This window comes from Oncorhynchus tshawytscha, linkage group LG23, assembly GCF_018296145.1.
Source record: "Oncorhynchus tshawytscha isolate Ot180627B linkage group LG23, Otsh_v2.0, whole genome shotgun sequence".
NCBI lineage: Eukaryota > Metazoa > Chordata > Actinopteri > Salmoniformes > Salmonidae > Oncorhynchus > Oncorhynchus tshawytscha.
Genome location: NC_056451.1, coordinates 26,368,751 through 26,387,317, shown reverse-complemented (window position 1 = coordinate 26,387,317; position 18,567 = coordinate 26,368,751). Strand labels below are relative to the sequence as shown.

The 18,567-nt window shown below is 43.4% G+C and overlaps 1 protein-coding gene across 1 annotated transcript; it reads right to left on the bottom strand.

The window, feature by feature from the left end:
* Window positions 1–680: 680 nt before the first annotated feature.
* Window positions 681–18,387, bottom strand: LOC112234885 (folliculin). Its single transcript, XM_042305129.1, has 16 exons — window positions 17,989–18,387; window positions 17,723–17,783; window positions 17,542–17,602; window positions 17,291–17,422; window positions 11,997–12,200; window positions 11,641–11,787; window positions 6,434–6,655; window positions 6,055–6,221; window positions 5,891–5,943; window positions 4,925–4,960; window positions 3,090–3,253; window positions 2,760–2,873; window positions 2,539–2,662; window positions 2,189–2,317; window positions 1,817–1,919; window positions 681–1,500 (listed from the first exon to the last, which is right to left on the bottom strand). The coding sequence occupies exons 3-16, from the start codon at window positions 17,545–17,547 to the stop codon at window positions 1,293–1,295; spliced, it is 1,809 nt and encodes a 602-aa protein (XP_042161063.1). The 5' UTR covers window positions 17,548–17,602; window positions 17,723–17,783; window positions 17,989–18,387; the 3' UTR covers window positions 681–1,292.
* Window positions 18,388–18,567: the final 180 nt, after the last annotated feature.

Sequence of the window (18,567 nt, the reverse complement as noted above, 5' to 3'; positions counted from 1 at the left end):
GTCAAGTCAGTTAAGAACAAATTCTTATTTACAATGACGGCTTACCCCGGCCAAACTAGGACGACGCTGGGCCAATTGTGCGCCGCCCTATAGGACTCCCAATCATGGCCGGAGTGACGCCTCTTGCACTGAGATGCAGTGCAAGAGTAGAAGTATAACTACACACAATGTATGTTATAATACTCCCTAATTTGCTCAATCATTATATACATACACAGTATAAAAAAAAACAGGGCATGAACTTGAAGCCTCGTGGTACTGGATTTTACAAGTCTGCAGACTTCAGCAAAAGCCTTCTGAAAGGGATCAAATAACTGCGAAAACACAAAAAGCTTTGCAGTTATTTAGTTTTAATAATGAGTTACTAGCTCGTTAGTGAAGAAGCCCCCTGCTGATGTGGTAGTATACAACACAATGATATGTTGAGGGACTGAGATCTCATTATGCAAGGGTTTTTACGTTGCGTGTCACCCGAAGACCTAGAACTGTTGTTTTACACCAATTGAGGTCTCTTGGCTGACAGCCACTCATTGTAAAAAAGCATGTGAGAGGGAACTGGCAACAGACACACGTTTTTTTTCCCTCCACTCTTTTTCTTCTCCCTTCTTTCTTTGATTTAATGATTCTCCACAAGATGGTGCCAGTTGGGAAAAAGGATGAATGCCACACCAATATTTCAGTTTCAGCTCAAGCAGTTATTTTATTTGAATATCTCTGTACAATGTGTTAACAAAACTATTGAAAGTTTTATAATAATTTAGACATAAAATTGTGGACAGTGTTCCTATAATAATTCCCATATGATTACTAAAAAAATATACGAATGACTTATTACATTTTACGTAATGTATCGGAATTAATTATTAATTTAAAACCGACCCATAGAGTGGATTTTTGTTCTTTATGGTGAAGGATGGGTTTTAATCAAGTCAGCACCTGGACACAAACATATCCTTCAGTCAGTCTATCTGTCATTACTCACTCATTCACACTTGTTTTCTTTCCCTTTCTCTCTGTCTGTCCAAATACAGTAGTAGATACACACAGAGGGTGCTGGGAGGAGCTATAGGATGGGCTCATTGTCATGGCTGGAAAGGTATAAATGGAACGGTGTCAAACACAAACATATGGAAATCACATTTGACTCCGTTCCATTTAATCCATTCCAGCCATTACAATGAGCCCACCCTCCCATACCTCCTCCCACCAGCCTCCTATACTGAGATACAGTATATTTCACTCCAGTTGTATGGTCTCTCCCGCTACCGCTCATATTCTCCTCCACTGCTCTCTCACTGGCTAAGGGGCCTCTCCCCTCCTCTGACAGCGGTCATCAGATGGCTCTTGTAGGTTTTGCTGAGTCCTGTCATCCAGAACTTGAGCAGCCTGACGTTGTCCTCCTCCCCAGGACCCGTGGCACCCAGCAGGGCCAACACCTTCTGGGTGTCCTCCCTCCCACGCCCATCTACCTTGGAGAACTTAAACAGCACCTTCACTTTACTAAGGAATTGAAGGGATAGAGGGGGGTTGGGGTGTTAAGGGAGGAGTGGTATGGATAGAAGTGGGAGGGAGAGGAGTTATTGGAATTTCCCAATGATTCTGGACTACATTAAGCATTCCACATCATCCTGTACTGCACAGCCAATGTAACCAGGCTGGGGCTTTGGGGGGTTTCATAGGGGGACTTGTTTGACTCTTTAATGCCCCACTATCTACAGTTGCATACCTACATACCTCTGTTTAGAAAAAGCCAAAGAAATTAAACTTCAAAGTTGAGGGAAATTCCCTGCTTATCAGAGGGGTTGTTGTTACTCACTTCATCCACTCCTCCTTCAGACACAGCAGACAGTGAGAGACCACGTCCACTGACAGGTTCTCATTGGACAACGCCACCTCGATCTTATTCAACAACGTGGGACCTGAGAGAGGAGTGGGGGGGAAGAGAGAGAGAGGACGGGAGATAAGGATAGAGAGTGATAGGGGTGACGAGAGATAGGGAGAGAGCAGGAGATGCAGGTCAATAGATTGAAACTGGAAAGTTAATAGAGGAAAATTTCACACAACTAAATGTCTTTGACCTTTGCCATGATTGTTAACAACTAGAGGTGCCTTGAAGAAGACATGTATAATGTATACCTTCATGTTGATGATGTATATAGTATATTGTCCAGATGGGGTCTATCCTCACCTTTATCTGTAGGCTGTGAGTTGGTACTGCTGATGTTGAACTGATAGAGTGAGAGGATGTCTTCACCACAAGCAGCAGAGTACAGAGAGCCCCTCTCCAGACTGACCACATCCACCAACACTGAGAACTCTGGGAAGGGACACAGCAAGATGGACATATTTTATGGACATTTTAGGATTCAAAACCTTATGAAAACATTTTATTTGTTAATTGTTCTGTTCGCACTTATAACTAATATCATTATCATACAGTATTTTATTATTAGCATATTACTATTATATGTAATAGTGATTATAAGCAGACCTCCAAATAAAGCAGTAACCACAGTGATGTATTCTGGGTTTGTGTACCTGAGGAGCTGACGTGTGTGGGGATGGGCACGTCAGGGCTGAGGCCCAGGAAGTTACATCGGTATGCTTCCTCATACTGGGCGCTATACGTCACAGAGCGGACACAGCCCACCGGTAGCAAGGCCTGATGGGATATATACCAAACCATGTGATTAGCGATGAATGTTAGGAGGAATATTCTTTAAAGGGGGATACGATGAGTAAACTTTTGATTGGCTGACCTTCAGCATGGTGAATGCTGAATGGATGAGCCCTGGGTCAGCCCCTCTCAATATGACCTGATTTCCCATGAGCACGTGCCATGCTAGCTGGCGGAAATCAGTGGTCCCGAGCACCTGTGTACCAATCAGATAACAGATATCATCACAAGGAAACAGACAAGAAATGCATTCACAAAATAAGACGATATTGGTTTCCCTTTTTAACCAATTGGCTCACAAAGTTGTTGCTTTTTTGAAACCAAGTGGTTAACAGAATTAAGTATGGCGTATGATGTGCTAGAAATGAAAGTGTTCATAATGTGGTAGGGAGAAAGGCACACCAATGTTTACCTGTCTTAAATGTCTTAAGGACCTGAACTTTGGACCAGGATACCCCTCTGCTTTCCCCTCGTCAAACAAGAAGTCTCTGTACAGCTCGCTCTCCGATTGGTGGCACTGGGGTCTAGACCCGCCCCCTTCTGCTCCTTCCCAGCAACTCATTTCCTCCTCTTGCTCTAAGACAACAGGACATTGTTAAAAAGACATACAAAACACCCAATATCGGGACTAATTCCTAGATATATACTGTATATATACTGTTATTTTATTTAAATTTATTTAGCCAGGATAGTAAACAAAGTACCAATTGCAACTATTTTCCTGATTGGAAGTATTCAAGTGTCATAGCGACTTGCAATATCAGAGCTGAACAGGGGGAGCAATGGGAAAAAAAATTGTCCCAAAAATGGTAATCAGAATGGAATGTGTGATATGGTTAAGTGAGTCACATCGTAGCTCTCTGTCCTCGTGGTCTAACCGTGTTAATCACACGTTTACTGTAGACACGGACTCCTGTTCCACTCTGGGCAAACACATGACTTCTCATGATAATGCTGTCAGGAACGCTTTACCCTGATATCAGATCACAATCTTTTTATTCACTTCTTTTAACTTGAGCCATATGGGATAATATGTCTCTCTGACTAGTTTAAAACTGGTCTCACGGTGTCTCCCACCTCTAGAGTTATCCTGTCTGTCTGCATGTCTGTCTTTCTATGAACACCAGTGTGTACCTGTCTACCCGTTTAACATTTGGGCTACCTGTCTGTCTCTCTATGAGCACCAGCACACACACCTGTCTGTCTCTCTATGAGCACCTGGGCGCACCTGTCAGTCTCTTTATGAGCACCTGTGCGCACTTGTCTGTCTCTCTATGAGCACCTGTGCACACTTGTCTGTCTCTCTATGAGCACCCATGTGTACCTGTCTGTCTCTCTATGAGCACCTGTGCGCACTTGTCTGTCTATGAGCACCCACGTGTACCTGTCTGTCTCTCTATAAGCACCCGTGCGCACCTGTCTGTTTCTCTATGAGCACTTGTCTGTCTCTCTATGAGCACCAGCACATACCTGTCTGTCTCTCTATGAGCACCCATGTGTACCCGTCTGTCTCCCTATAAGCACCCGTGTGCACCTGTTTGTCTCTCTATGAGCACCTGTGCGCACTTGTCTGTCTCTCTATGAGCACCCATGTGTACCTGTCTGTCTCTCTATAAGCACCCGTGCGCACCTGTCTGTTTCTCTATGAGCACCTGTCTGTCTCTCTATGAGCACGAGTGTGTACCTGTCTGTCTCTCTATGAGCACCTGTGCGCACTTGTCTGTCTCTCTATGAGCATCTGTGCGCACTTGTCTGTCTCTCTATGAGCACCCATGTGTACCTGTCTGTCTCCCTATAAGCACCTGTCTGTCTCTCTATGAGCACCTGTCTGTCTCTCTATGAGCACCTGTGCGCACTTGTCTGTCTGCGCACCTCTGTCTCCTATGAGCACCCATGTGTCTGTCTCTCTATGAGCACCAGTGTCTGTCTCTCTATGAGCACCTGTCGCACTGTCTGTCTCGCTATGAGCACGTTTGTCTCTCTATGAGCACCTGTCTGTCTCTCTATGAGCACCCGTGCGCACCTGTCTGTCTCTCTATGAGCACCCGTGCCCACCTGTCTGTCTCTCTATGAGCACCCGTACGCACCTGTCTGTCTCTCTATGAGCACCCGTGCGCACCTGTCTGTCTCTCTATGAGCACCAGTGCGTACCTGTCTGTCTCTCTGTAAGCACCCGTGTGCACCTGTTTGTCTCTCTATGAGCACCTGTGCGCACCTGTCTGTCTCTCTATGAGCACCCATGTGTACCTGTCTGTCTCTCTATAAGCACCCGTGCAGTGTTCTCTATGAGCACCTGTCTGTCTCTCTATGAGCTCCTGTCTGTCTCTCAGAGCACTTCTGTCTCTCTATGAGCACTGTGGCCTTGTCAGTAACCTGCACCCATGTGTACCTGTCTGTCTCCACAAGCACCTGTCTGTCTCTCTACAGCACCTGTCTGTCTCTCTATGAGCACCTGTGCGCACTTGTCTGTCTCCCTATGAGCACCCATGTGTACCTGTCTGTCTCTCTATGAGCACCTGCACGACTGTCTGTCTCCCTATAAGCACCCGTACCTGTCTGCTATTGTTTACCAGTGCGTATTAGTGACCTTAGTGATTGTTAGTGTGGAAGGACCACTGTCAGAGGGCAGTCTGCTGGGCTCATGGATAGCACCTGTGCGCAGCCTCTCTAACAAGGCATGGGAGACAAGGTAACTGTGTCAGAGCACCTGGCAATTAAGCACAGCTGAGCACCTGTCTGTCTCTAATGAGCACCCGTACCTGTCTCCTCCCTCTATGAGCACCCGTGCGCACCTGTCTGGAACTCAGATGAGCACCCGTGCGCACCTGTCTGTCTCTATCACCCATGGCACCTGTCTGTCTCTCTAGAGCACCAGTGCGTACCTGTGTCTCTCTAGAGCTATGCCAGGTCTCGAGAACCACTAGGCACCTGTCTGTGACAATCCACCTGTGACTTTTTGCACCCGTTGTAGTTTAAAGATAAACCTATTGTGTTCCTGTTTCATCTGGAGAAGAAGATGTATGTTTTTTGTCCTTGAAGATTTTCATATGAGCACCTGTCTGTCTCTCTATGAGCACGTTTGTCTCTCTATGAGCACCTGTCTGTCTCTCTATGAGCACCCGTGCCCACCTGTCTGTCTCTCTATGAGCACCCGTGCCCACCTGTCTGTCCTCTATGAGCACCCGAACTGTGTTCAATCAAGAGCAAACCTACTCTCTGAAGCAGTGTGTCCTCTGTTTATTCCACCTTCCCAGGCCTTCAGTAACCTGCAGTAGTGACGCAACTGGGATAGACAGATTGCTTGGATGTTGACTGTATGTCTGCTATTGTTTAGATTAGTGACCTTAGTGATTGTTAGCGACAGTTAGCCATCTCACCAGCTGAAGGAGGAGTGTAGGCTGGCCCAGAGGTTGGTGTGCTGGGTGAGGGAGGGCAGGGAGCGGGCTGCGTTACCACTCCTCTGGTGGGAGAAGACAGCAGGAGAGAACACGCTGTTCATCCTCACCGCCCTCTGAGGACACACACACTGCTCACTGTCAAACACCTGTAGAGGATAGGGGGAGGGGGGGAGAAATAAGAGGGAGAGAAGTCAAACATTGCCTGCCTTTTTTGTCTGGTAGTAAGAGTTAGTGTTCATATTTATTTGTCTTATGTTTTATGTTCACGTTATGAATAGTAAGTGTGTTTTAATGTATGTATATATATCTATGTCCCATACATTTAACATGGTGTGTTAGTTTGTGTGTGTGTCCTTACCTTCAGTGCTGTGCTCTGTAGACTCTGTATCGTGAGTCTGAGGTGGCGCAGCAGGAAGGGCCAGGAGTTGATGAGGTAGATCCTGTCCATGGCTACCATGACGATACTGTACCACCGCTGAAAGCCCCGGGCCAGGCTGTCCTTGATGAAGAACGTGTGAGAGAACACAAAACCATGCTGCTCATCCCCAAAGAAGATAGGACCCTCACGACCTGGACACACCTAGAGGCAGGGAGGGAGAGAGGCAGATGAGAGAGGGAGGGTACTGAGGGGATTACAGACATTAGGAACAGAGCAAATGGAATGGCATCAAACACCTGGAAATCATGTTTGATGTATTTGATACCATTCCACTGTTATGACGTTGGCCTGGGGGTAGGTTTATGACAGTCATAAATACCTCTTTCCCCCTTTTTCCTCTCTCTACCCTACTGATGTTACATTTGCAAAACCATTGGTTAACATAGAGATTCTGAGAACATCAGAATGTGGGGGAAATGAACTATATTCTGGTAATCCGACCAGTTGAACATATGCGATGGTACTTAATGAATATGATGTCAGTTCGGTTGTTATCTGAGACATTCTCATCAATGATAAGATGACATAAACTCTACAGTGGAAAGTCTACACATCAGAGTTATCGGATTCACATGGAATTGTTGTTCAATTCAAATGTTTGAATATGAAATTATTCGTGATGGGATGAAATGTGATTTTAGCTTCTAAAATGTGAGATTTGGGTTTTCATGAGATAGGGCTCTGCTCAATCAGTGGCCCACCCCTGTGAAGGGACATGGGCTATAAAAAATTTCAAACACGCCCTCCTCTCCCTTCCTATATAAGCCCTTGACGACAATATAACCTCCTGTTCCGAGGATGACGGTCCGATGTCAGAATGGTTCAGATAATAACTACAGAACAAAGCCAACATCAGCGTGACCTTTGGTTGCGAATGGTATGAACTTTTAACTCTTATTCACTACAGAAGTGATACCTCCTAGTCGTTGAGTTTGCAACAGCCACTGCAAACGAGGGTTAGGAAGGAACAGACAGAGTATCCTGTCTATCACACAACGATGTTACTACAAAGTATTCAACTGACAACCAGAGACATTCTTCAAAGGACAAAGGACTCGGTTGGGCAACACGGCCATCCATCTACCACCAACCTGTCACGCCCTGACCTTAGTATTCTTTGTTTTCTTTATTGTTTTGGTTAGGTCAGGGCGTGACATGGGTGATGTATGTGTTTTTGTACTGTCTAGGGGTTTTGTAGGTTTATGGGGTTGTTTACCATCTAGGTGTTTATGTATGTCTATGGTTGCCTAGATTGGTTCTCAATCAGAGGCAGCTGTTTATCGTTGTCTCTGATTGGGAACCATATTTAGGCAGCCATCTTCTTTGGGTATTTCGTGGGTTATTGTCTATGTCTAGTTGCCTGTGTCTGCACATTTATATTATAGCGTCACGTTCGTTTTGTTATTTTGTATAGTTTGTTTAGTGTCCGTCTTTATTAAATGTAACATGTATTCATATCAAACTGCGCCTTGGTCTCCTCCATTCAACGAACGTGACACAACCTACTGAAGCGCAGCTCAGAGTAAATATTTATTGCATTTTCCTTTTCCAAATGGGCGGTAATTTAGAATGCATAAGATACTGTATTTACGACAGCACAGCTTCGCCCCTTTGTTCCTCAGTCTTCCCGCTCTTTCACTCAAACCCAGCCCCTTTTCTTTTGTGTAACCAGCTGTCATGTCTGTTCCGCCCGCTAGGGACGTTTTCCTTTATGACGTAATTTGTAATCAAGTTATGATTTAATTATGTGTGTGTAATTCTGTGTGATTAGTTAGGTATTTAGTAGATAATTAAACCCAATTTTGCATAGCTAATTCAACTTGTTAGCCAGGGTTCGTGCAGATAACAAAGAATTTACAACTTTCAGATGAGACTGAATTAAGATGACGATTAATATTGACTGCTATTGATGTAAAATATTACTATGTCTTTAAGAGTTTATTCGGAAGATAACAGCTCTATAAATATTATTTTGTGGTGCCCGACTCTCCAGTTAATTACATTTACATGATTAGCTCAATCAGGTAACATTAATTACGGAGAAATTATTTTATAGAATAGCATGTCATATCACTTAATCCGGCAGAGCCAAAGAAATGACCACTGACCCCGCTCCCATCATTACTACAAGCCCGTTCTCCCCAATTAAGGTGCCACCAACCTCCTGTGATATCTATCTATCTATCAGGGGTCTCCAACAGGTAGATCACGCAGTAGCTCTGAAAGTACATGCAATTTTCACGTGTTCGTCAGCAAACAAATCTCACAAGTAGACTCAGACACCACAAGCTCCCAGCTACTATCTAATCAATGCAACATTGACATTATCCCACCCCTGGTTAGCCACCAGGGCCTAAAGTCACATTACCCTAAAGGTGCAGGTGAACATTTGTCTCATCTGTGATATTTTGGTTAAAAGAATGAAATTAAACAATATAATTACTTCTTACTAGTAATACATTTATTGTTTTACAAACATTAAAAAGCATGTGATCTGTTTTTGAGCGTTTTGTTGGTGTAATTTTAGCGGGAGAAAAATATTTTGTCTGGTAAAAATTCTGAGTGGCTGGTAGATTTTATAATGTGATAACCATCTCGTGGGTTGATAGAAACACTTCCCCCAAAACCTTCTCATTTAAATGTTAACTGCAAAGTAGGCTTACCTGGCAGAAGTATATCATGAGTAAGTATATAATTTGTATCTATTATTTGGTTATTTGCAAACTTTGCCATGAAATGAGCAGCAGCAGCGCAGAACCATTGCTAGACCGGCACATTCCTCACTCCCTAGATGCACGATTAAAAGGGCCAGAGGCGCAAGGTGGAACTACACTCCAAAATAATTTGTTTTTTTGTTTTCCTCCAGACCCCCCAAAAATGATCTTCTGCTGTGGTTTAGGCATTAACATGGATTCAGCACATCCATTCATTGTTTCTTTTCAGAGTGAAAATTCAAACTGAGAACATAATTTGGGAATATACAGTTGGAAGTCAGAAATGTACATAAACTGAGTTTAAATGTATTTGGCTGAGGTGTTTCACAATTCCTGACATTAAATCCAGTAAAGATTTCCTGTCTTCGGTCAGTTAGGATCACCACTTTATTTTAAGAATGTGAAATGTCAAAATAATAGTAGAGAATTTTTTATTTCAGCTTTTATTTATTTCTTCACATTCCCAGTGGGTCAGAAGTTTACAAACTCAATTAGTATTTGGTAGCATTGCCTTTAAATTGTTTAACTTGGGTTAAACGTTTCGGGTAGCCTTCCATAAGCTTCCCACAATAACTTGGGTGAATTTTGGCCCATTCCTCCTGACAGAGCTGGTGTAACTGAGTCAGGTTTGTAGGCCTCCTTGCTCACACACGCTTTTTCAGTTCTGCCCACAAATTTTCTATAGGATTGAGGTCAGGGCTTTGTGATGGCCACTCCAATACCTTGACTTTGTTGTCCTTAAGCCATTTTGCCACAACTTTGGAAGTATGCTTGGGGTCATTGTCCCTTTGGAAGACACATCTGCGACCAAGCTTAAACTTCTTGACTGACGTCTTGAGATGTTATATATATATATATATATATATACACACATCATTTTCCTACCTCATGATGCCACCTATTATGTGAAGTGCACCAGTCCCTCCTGCAGCAAAGCACCCAAACAACATGATGCTGCCACCCCTGTGCTTCAGTTGGGATGGTGTTCTTCGGCATGCAAGCCTCCTCCTTTTTCCTCCAGACATAACAATGGTCATAATGGCCAAACAGTTATATTTTTGTTTCATCAGACCAGAGGACATTTCTCCAAAAAGTATGATCTTTGTCCCCATATGCAGTTGTAAACCGTAGTCTGGCTTTATTGCGGTTTTGGAGCAGTGGCTTCTTCCTTGCTGAGCGGCCTTTCAGGTTAGGTCGATATATGACTCGTTTTACTGTGGATATCGATACTTTTGTACCCGTTTCCTCCAGCATCTTTGCAAGGTCCTTTGCTGTTGTTCTGGGATTTATTTGCACTTTTCGCACCAAAGTACGTTCATCTCCAGGAGACAGAACGCATCTCCTGAGTGGTATGACTACTGCATGGTCCCATGGTGTTTATACTATTGTTTGTACAGATGAACATGGTAGCGTCAGGCGTTTGGAAATTGCTCCCAGGGATGAACCAGAGTTGTGGAGGTCTCCAATTTTTTTTCTGAGGTATTGGCTGATTTCTTTTGATTTTCCCATGATGTCAAGCAAAGAGGCACTGAGTTTGAAGGTAGGCCTTGAAATACATCCACAGGTACACCTCCAATTGACTCTAATGATGTCAATTAGCCCATCAGAAGCTTCTAAAGCACGACATAATTTTCTGTAATTTTCCAAGCTGTTTAATGGCAGTCAACTTAGTGTATGTAAACTTCTGACCCACTGGAATTGTGATACAGTCAATTATAAGTGAAATAATCTGTCTGTAAACAATTGTTGGAAATGACTTGTGTCATGCAGAAAGTAGATGTCCTAACCGACTTGACAAAACTATAGTTTGTTAACAAGAAATTTGTGGAGTGGTTTAAAAAATGAGTTTTAATGACTCCAACCTAAGTGTATGTAAACTTCCGACTTCAACTCTATTTAAAATATTTGATAGGGCCCCTCTTAGAATTGTTTAACCATTATTTTACCAGGTATATTGACAGAACAGTGCACTACTTGCTATTGTACACTAAGGACCCGGGGAAGAGTTGCAGAGGAGAGAAGAATGTGCCTATTTGAAAGCTTGAACAAAAACTTAGTAGCTTGCTATTTTTTTAAGTAGCTCTCACGCTAGAAAAGGTTGGAGACCCCTGATATATATTGTTCCATACACTAGATAGCTGCAGTGAAATATTGTTTTATAGGGTCAACCATAGTACAGCCATAGTACAGCACCCCTAGTGAAAATTAGGGTTTAATGCCTTGCTCAAGGGCATATTGACAGATTTTTCACCTTGTCGGCTTGGGTATTGGACCCAGCAACCTTGTTGTTACTGGCCTAATGCTCAAACCGCCAGGTTACCTGCCACCCTTAACTAAAGGCTTATGTGTTGACAAACAGTTATGAGCCTTAATGCAAGAAAAATGGCAACACACACACACACAGGTGGTTACCTCACAGCTGAGGCTGCGTACGCAAGCCTGGCGGACCACACTGAAGAGCTGGGGTTGTCTGGGTTGTTGGTGGCTGAGGAACCGGATGCCTGTCTCACTGTCCACACTGACGAAGCCAGGGTGAGACGCTGGAAGAGACCGGCAGCCCTGACAAAGAGATGGAGAGAGACAGGGAGTGAATGAGACAGGGCGTGAATGAGAGAGAGAGAGAGAGTGAGTGAGTGAGTAAGAGAGAGGGGAAGAGAGGGAGAGAACGAGATGGCCAGAAAGAATAGTTAGACAAAACAAATTAGTCAATGTCATTTCTATTCTGTCCGTTCAGCCCTTCACTCATCTCACACACATCTCCCACTCACCTCGCACATGTCTCCTCTCTGTGTAGCTGAGCTGTTTGCCCTCATGGTGAGTCCGTCCCCCTCTCTGTCCGACTCTCTGTCCCCGGGTATGGGGGCGCCAGCCTGGGAGGGTGTGGGGGACGGGGGGTGCAGAGCCTCGGTGCAGAACAGGGTCCGGGGGCCATGGAGCTCACAGAAATGACAGAGCGCTACCAGAGCATTCATCTGAAGGGGGAGAGAACAGGGCCGGCCCTCCCGTTAGGCAGGATCAGGCGGCCGCCTACAGTGGCAGATTGACGAGGGCGGCATTTTCCAAGCTAAACTGACCAAGATGTACCAACAACACATAAAACGTCACATAATTCTGCCCAAAATGAATGACAATTTATCTCACCCTTTGGCACATGGGCTATTCGGTTGAATGCTGATGCAAAAGCAGGGAAGCTAAATATTTTTCTTGTTTCTCCAGGGTGCTGTTGGAGAGACAGGTGCTGTTGGCACTCCACCAACATTCAGTCAAAAACATAATCTAGCATAAATCATGTAGCCTATAGAAAAGGTAGAAAGAGTGTATGGCATTTTCTGTAGAATACAGGCTGGAGTAGAGATCACATTTATGACAATGTCACGAGACAGACACTTTTTACACCATGCACGTTTCTCTGAATCAAATAGCGTAACCTAAATTGCGCCCAATCAACAACAAAAAAAAGTGCATCGAATATGGCACGTTATAACAAACATATATTTAAAAAATCTCTTAAAGATTAGCCCCCTTTTTTTCTTCCAATTTTTGCCTAAAATGAGTACCCATATCTAACTGCCTGTAGCTCAGGCCCTGAAGCAAGGAAATGCATACTATTGTTACCATCTAAGAGGAAACACTTAAGTGTATGGAAAGGTGAAAGGAATGTAGTAGAATAACACAATAGATCTGGTAAAAGATAATACAAAGAAAAAAAACTGTTCTTTTGTATTTGTTTTGTACCATCAATTCGACAATTTGTTTTGCCTGGCCTATTGCGGCAGAACGGCCAGCACCTGGCACGGGAGAGAATGGCAAATACCTGGCCTGGGAGAGATGACTGGTGATCAGATGTGCGTTACTGTCAATGCTTTGTCTTTGGATTCAGTGTAAACATTGATGTTATAATGAAACAGCAGGGAGCAGGTCTCGAACCCTCCGCCTTCTAGACCGAGGTCCAGCGCGCTATCGACTGCGCTGCAAAAGCATGCTCGATTTCCGCGCTTATAAACCCAGGGTCGTTACACTACTCCCTCCTTTCAAAGAGCCTCGCTCGCGCTAGCTTGCGACTCTACGTCTTACAGGAACGCGCTCACCGGCCAAGCACACGCACTGTCGTGGATGCTGTATTATTGACTGTATGTTTGTTTTACTCCATGTGTAACTCTGTGTCGTTGTATCTGTCGAACTGCTTTGCTTTATCTTGGCCAGGTCGCAATTGTAAATGAGAACTTGTTCTCAACTTGCCTACCTGGTTAAATAAAGGTGAAAAAAAAATGCAAGGTCCGATCACTTCTGACACCAATGTGATGAAACAGCAGGGAGCAGGTCTCGGACCCTCGACCTTCGAGGTCCGGCGCGCTATCGACTGTGCCGCAAAAGCATGCTCGTGTGTCAGAGTCGATTTCCGCGCTTATAAACCCTTTCTGTGTAATCAAATTTAATCGCTGGGGAAAGTTTCCTACAACCTTTCTAAATGGAAACCTATAAATCAAGCACACTTACCTTGATTAAAGCAGCGTGAACAATCACTGCAACAAATTACAGGCGATCATATTGCATCAAAACATCACAAAATGACATTACTGACAAGCTAACCCCTAGCACAGCACGAATCAATGTGTCGAAAATAGATCATGATCATTTTTCTTAAAAGCATGGGAAATAAATCGCCAATGCACACGCAAGTTCTAATTTCTAGTTAATTCCCAAAGTAGTCTTGTTGCTGTATTAGCTTTTGTTTATACTTTTTCACTGCTCTGGTAAGCTCGCTCTCTAGGTTCGCGGTAGTTGTCATGTGACGAGGAGAGTCACGCGCTTTGGATCCAGAAGGACCGCACAGATGACTCACAGTTTTGGTATACTCTCTTCGGTAAGAAATTATAACAAACTATTGTCAATTTATAAACGGCCTAGAATATAAAATATTACAGCATCAATTGTTTTGAGGATTTGAATGATTATTTAAACGAAGAGAAGAAAGCCTGTTCTCATCACTGAGGTACATAGACCTAGACCTACATTTCCCACAAGCCCCCTCAGTACAAACATAACAAAGGTCAAAGTACACATTTACGGTAGCTTCAGACAGAATCTGTGATATATCTGTTTATAAGTCAGAGGGTGTACATTCAGGTAACTAACAACAATAATGTATCATAATGCATATATTATACAGTACTACATTATCGTTTCATTCATGTTTAACATGTTGGTTGCATTGTATAACTTGTTATCTTGACTCTTGGGTGTGTTGTAGCTACATCCTCGTTAGGGCAGGCTACCTCTCAGTTCTCCTTAGCTTAGGTAGCTACTATAGCTACATTGCACAACTTACTTCTAAATATATAGCTACTATATTTACAAAATATATTATTGCTTAATTGATTGATTTATTAACTGGTTGTGCTTGTATTGCCATGTTAACAGTGAGAATCAGAGCTAACACTTTTGTATAATAATCGTTTACACCCACAGGTTGATTGACTATGGCGTCAGAGGAGACAGGTGTACCTTTGGACTCAGCTGAGAACCTGGAGGACAGGAGAGCACAGGAGCATAGAGCTACAGAGGGGCCAAAGACAGAGGTCCCAGCCAGTCCCAGCCAAGATGGACCTCAGGTGACGGCAGGTAATGTTTTGTCATTCAGTTGGATTCTGTGTGAACTGCTGGTACGTGTAGACATATGAGATGTAGGCCTAACTAGGGCATATACACTTCTTTAGAGGCAGAGCAGAAATGACAGTGAAAGAGAGCGTTCATATTTTGATAATTACACAACACTGAAGTTTATCAAGGTATGATCAAATTATGAAGGACCGTTTTTAATATCGAGGTACCGAGGAAGTTGGATGTTCACCAGTGGAGGCTGGTGGGAGGATACTATATGAGGACGGGCTCATTGTAATGGCTTCAATGGAATACATGGAACGGAGTCAAACGTGGTTTTCATATGTACGATGTGCTTGATATCGTTCCAGCCTTTTCAATGTGACCATCCTCCTATAGCTCCTCCCACCAGCCTCCACTAGTGTTCACCCCATCCTCATTTTCTCTGAAGGAAGTCTGGGTTTGCCTGAGTAATGATATGTTCCACAGAAATTCCACACTGCTTGTATCTTAGCTACACTCGCAATAACATCTGCTAACCATGTGTATGTGACCAATACGATTTGATTTGTGTTGTTAGGTTCTAATTCTCAGAGTAAATAACTCAACGGACACTATGAAAGCTTAACCAAGTGTATTTCTTCCCAGAGGATCAATACAGCTGCATTAGACAAAACATGTTTCCACCTCCACAAGTATATATACTCCAATTTAGGCACTCCTCCTTCTCTCTAATCCTTACATCTTTTATGGTTCGACAGGAAGACGAAGTGATAATGTAATAAACCATTGCTTCTCTCTTAAGGGGATCTGACCTGACCTCAACCCCCTTGATGCGTAATCCAAAGATCTCCACCCGTATCCCCTATAGCAATCCTGTGACTTCCTCCTGTCCACCCAACACATTCCAAAGCCATCTGGCTCCGACAGATAACCATTAACTTCTGATGTAAAAACCAGTCTCTATCACTCCTCAGATACTATACTTCTGAGTATAACAGTGTTCCAAGTTTAACCCAGAATCTAACAGTGTATTCATCAGACAGTATGATCTCTCTGAGATCTGCTTGTATTATTACCTGTTATTACTTTTCTATTATCTCTCTATTTTCTTTCTCTCTGCATTGTTGGGAAGGGCCCGTAATTAAACATTTCACTGTTAGTCTACACCTGTTGTTTACCAAGCAAGGGACTAATAACATTGGATTTGATATTTGGGAGAAAGCAGTGTTTTTTTTCCACTTGTTACTCCCCTACTCTCTCTGAAAGCTCCTGGTAGAAGTTGTTCTGAAGCACAGATCGAGTACCAGCTCACTGTCTCTAACTTCTAAGGAAAACACAGAACTAACCTAGGTCAGTGTCTAGGGCTGAGTTCTTCCTACTCCTACTTTTGGGAAAGGGAGAAACCAACCAAACTGTCTGTGTACCCCCTCTAGTGTCATTAGGTTGCAAGCCAAGTCAGTCCAGTCCAAATGTTGTCAGTGCCAAGAACGGATGGAATTACACGTGCAATGTTTTATGCACTATCATACTTCTTATGGGAAACCCCTCCTGTAAGGACAAAATATGTGCCTTTACACACAAGTAATACTGCAGATGTGTGTCATATACGGTGTAACATTCATGTTGGGAAATCAGTGACAGCTAATACGTTGGGAGATTTATGAATGGAAATGCACTAATGCACTTGTCAAACTCGTTCCAGGAAGAACAAGTGTCTGCAGGTTTTCACTCCTCCCTTGTTGATGAATTAAGGTCACTGATTAGTAAGAAACTCCCCCTCACCCTGTTGTCTAGGTATTAATTGAAAGGGAAAACCAAGAACCAGCAGACACTAGGTCCTCCATGGATTGAGTTTGACACCCCTGACATAATGAGTCCTGGTTGTCCTAATCAGAAGTTGCACAAAAACGGGCTCATTAAATCTTCAACTAGGACATCATTCAAGGTGTGCCGGTATGTGATTTAGATTAGATATCACTCCCATCAGTTTTCAGAAATATAATTGTATTAAGAGTTTTCATTGGTAGTTATATAGTTTTATTGGACCTATGATTTGAATTGATTCCCCTCACATAGGGAAGAGCAGGAAGCCACTGTTGGCGTTGAGGTTATCTGAATCATCATACAGCCCCCTGCCTGAGGGGAGACTCATGTAGACCACATCCACCTGCAGCTCCTAGAGTCACTGAATTTACCACAAATCTACCATTTCCACCAGGACTGTGTGCATAATTAAACAAGATTCTCTTGTCATTCTTGTACATGTAAACACCAATGTCTCCTGGGCTAGGGGCATCACTGGCAGTGAATCTGATTTAGTTGACTTTTATCACTTATATCTGCATCAGAGCAGAAACTGAAACAGGAATATATCAACAATTTCCATCAGCACTCAGTAACATTAGCTGGTCCAGAATGTACTCTCATGTCCATACATGTAGGTAGTTGTAGCTTTTACCTGTAAGTGAGTTGTAGGCCTTTCTGATTTGTTGGGGAAGACTTTACTGTAGACCAGTGGGATGTCAGCATTAAAGGGTCCTATCCTCCCAGAGTCAGTCAAAGCAGCATAGAATGCCACTTTTTTGCCTGTCTGTGAATACAGTTTAATGTATGTTATTTCACATTATATGATATAGTATACACAGCAATCCTTCACCTGTGAAGATAATGTCAATGTGGCGCAGTGACTACATTTGTGTGTTTTCTAACCTGCATTCTCCTTCTTCAGCTCCTCCACCTCTCTCACTGGCACTCAGTCTGGCCTCCTGGGCTAGAGAGACATTTCAGAGCAAATATGAACTCTTCAATGATCTACTGGGGGAAATGAATAATCCTACCTACTGTAAACAAATGATTCATCTGTCGTCATTAAGCTCTTTCAATACTGTACCTGAGTTCTCACTCTCACTCTCTGTCACTGGCCTGCATGGCTGACAGTTCTGCTGCTTGGCCTGGAATTAGAAAGAACAAAAACAGAGAACATATTTTGAGAGCTGTACATCCTTAAACTGTTAGAATGATAAATAAATACAAATTCTATTATCTTTTCAGCTCTTTAGTATTTATTTTGGAGACTGCAATAACATACAGAACAATATGCTATTTTGTTCATTGTCTGTTCAATTTAAATATTAGCTAATCAATTTTTGGCTCCACCTTGTTCTTGTCCAGTTCAGTCTTAGTGACTCAGCTCCACTCTCGGGTTCACCACCTCTCCTTTCAGCTCCTTCACCTGGCTGTCACTAGCTGTCACTCTGGCCCCCATGTTCTTCAGCTCCACTCTCTGTTCCACCACCATGTTCCTCAGCTCCACTCTCTGTTCCACCACCATCTCTCTCAGCTCCTTCAGTTCAGTAAAGACTTGGTCAGGTTGGCTGGTCTGGCAGGTTGCGTGTCCGGGGCTCATTTCGGGGTCACCCCCCCCCCCTTCTTTTGAGTATGTACACACTGGTCTTGGTGGACCAATACATGGGAATTTAAAATGTGTTCTCAATGTAAATCCAAGGACACTGATGTCATGACGTTGGCCTGGGGTAAGTTTATGACAGTCATAAATACCTCTTTCCCCCTTTTTCCTCACTCTACCCTACTGATGTTACATTTGCAAAACCCTTAGTTAACATAGAGATTCTGGGAACATCAGAAGGTGGGGGAAAATTAACTATATTCTGGTAATCCGACCACTTGAACATATGCGGTGGTACTTAATGAATATGATGTCCGTTCGGTTGTCAT

Excerpts from the sequence above, each read along its gene's own strand:
- LOC112234885 (XM_042305129.1), bottom strand. Across the intron at positions 2,874-3,089 it reads CCTTAAGACATTTAAGACAG|GTGCTCGGGACCACTGATTT; the intron begins GTAAACATTGGT and ends ATTGGTACACAG. Across the intron at positions 1,501-1,816 it reads CTGAAGGAGGAGTGGATGAA|TAAAGTGAAGGTGCTGTTTA; the intron begins GTGAGTAACAAC and ends TCAATTCCTTAG.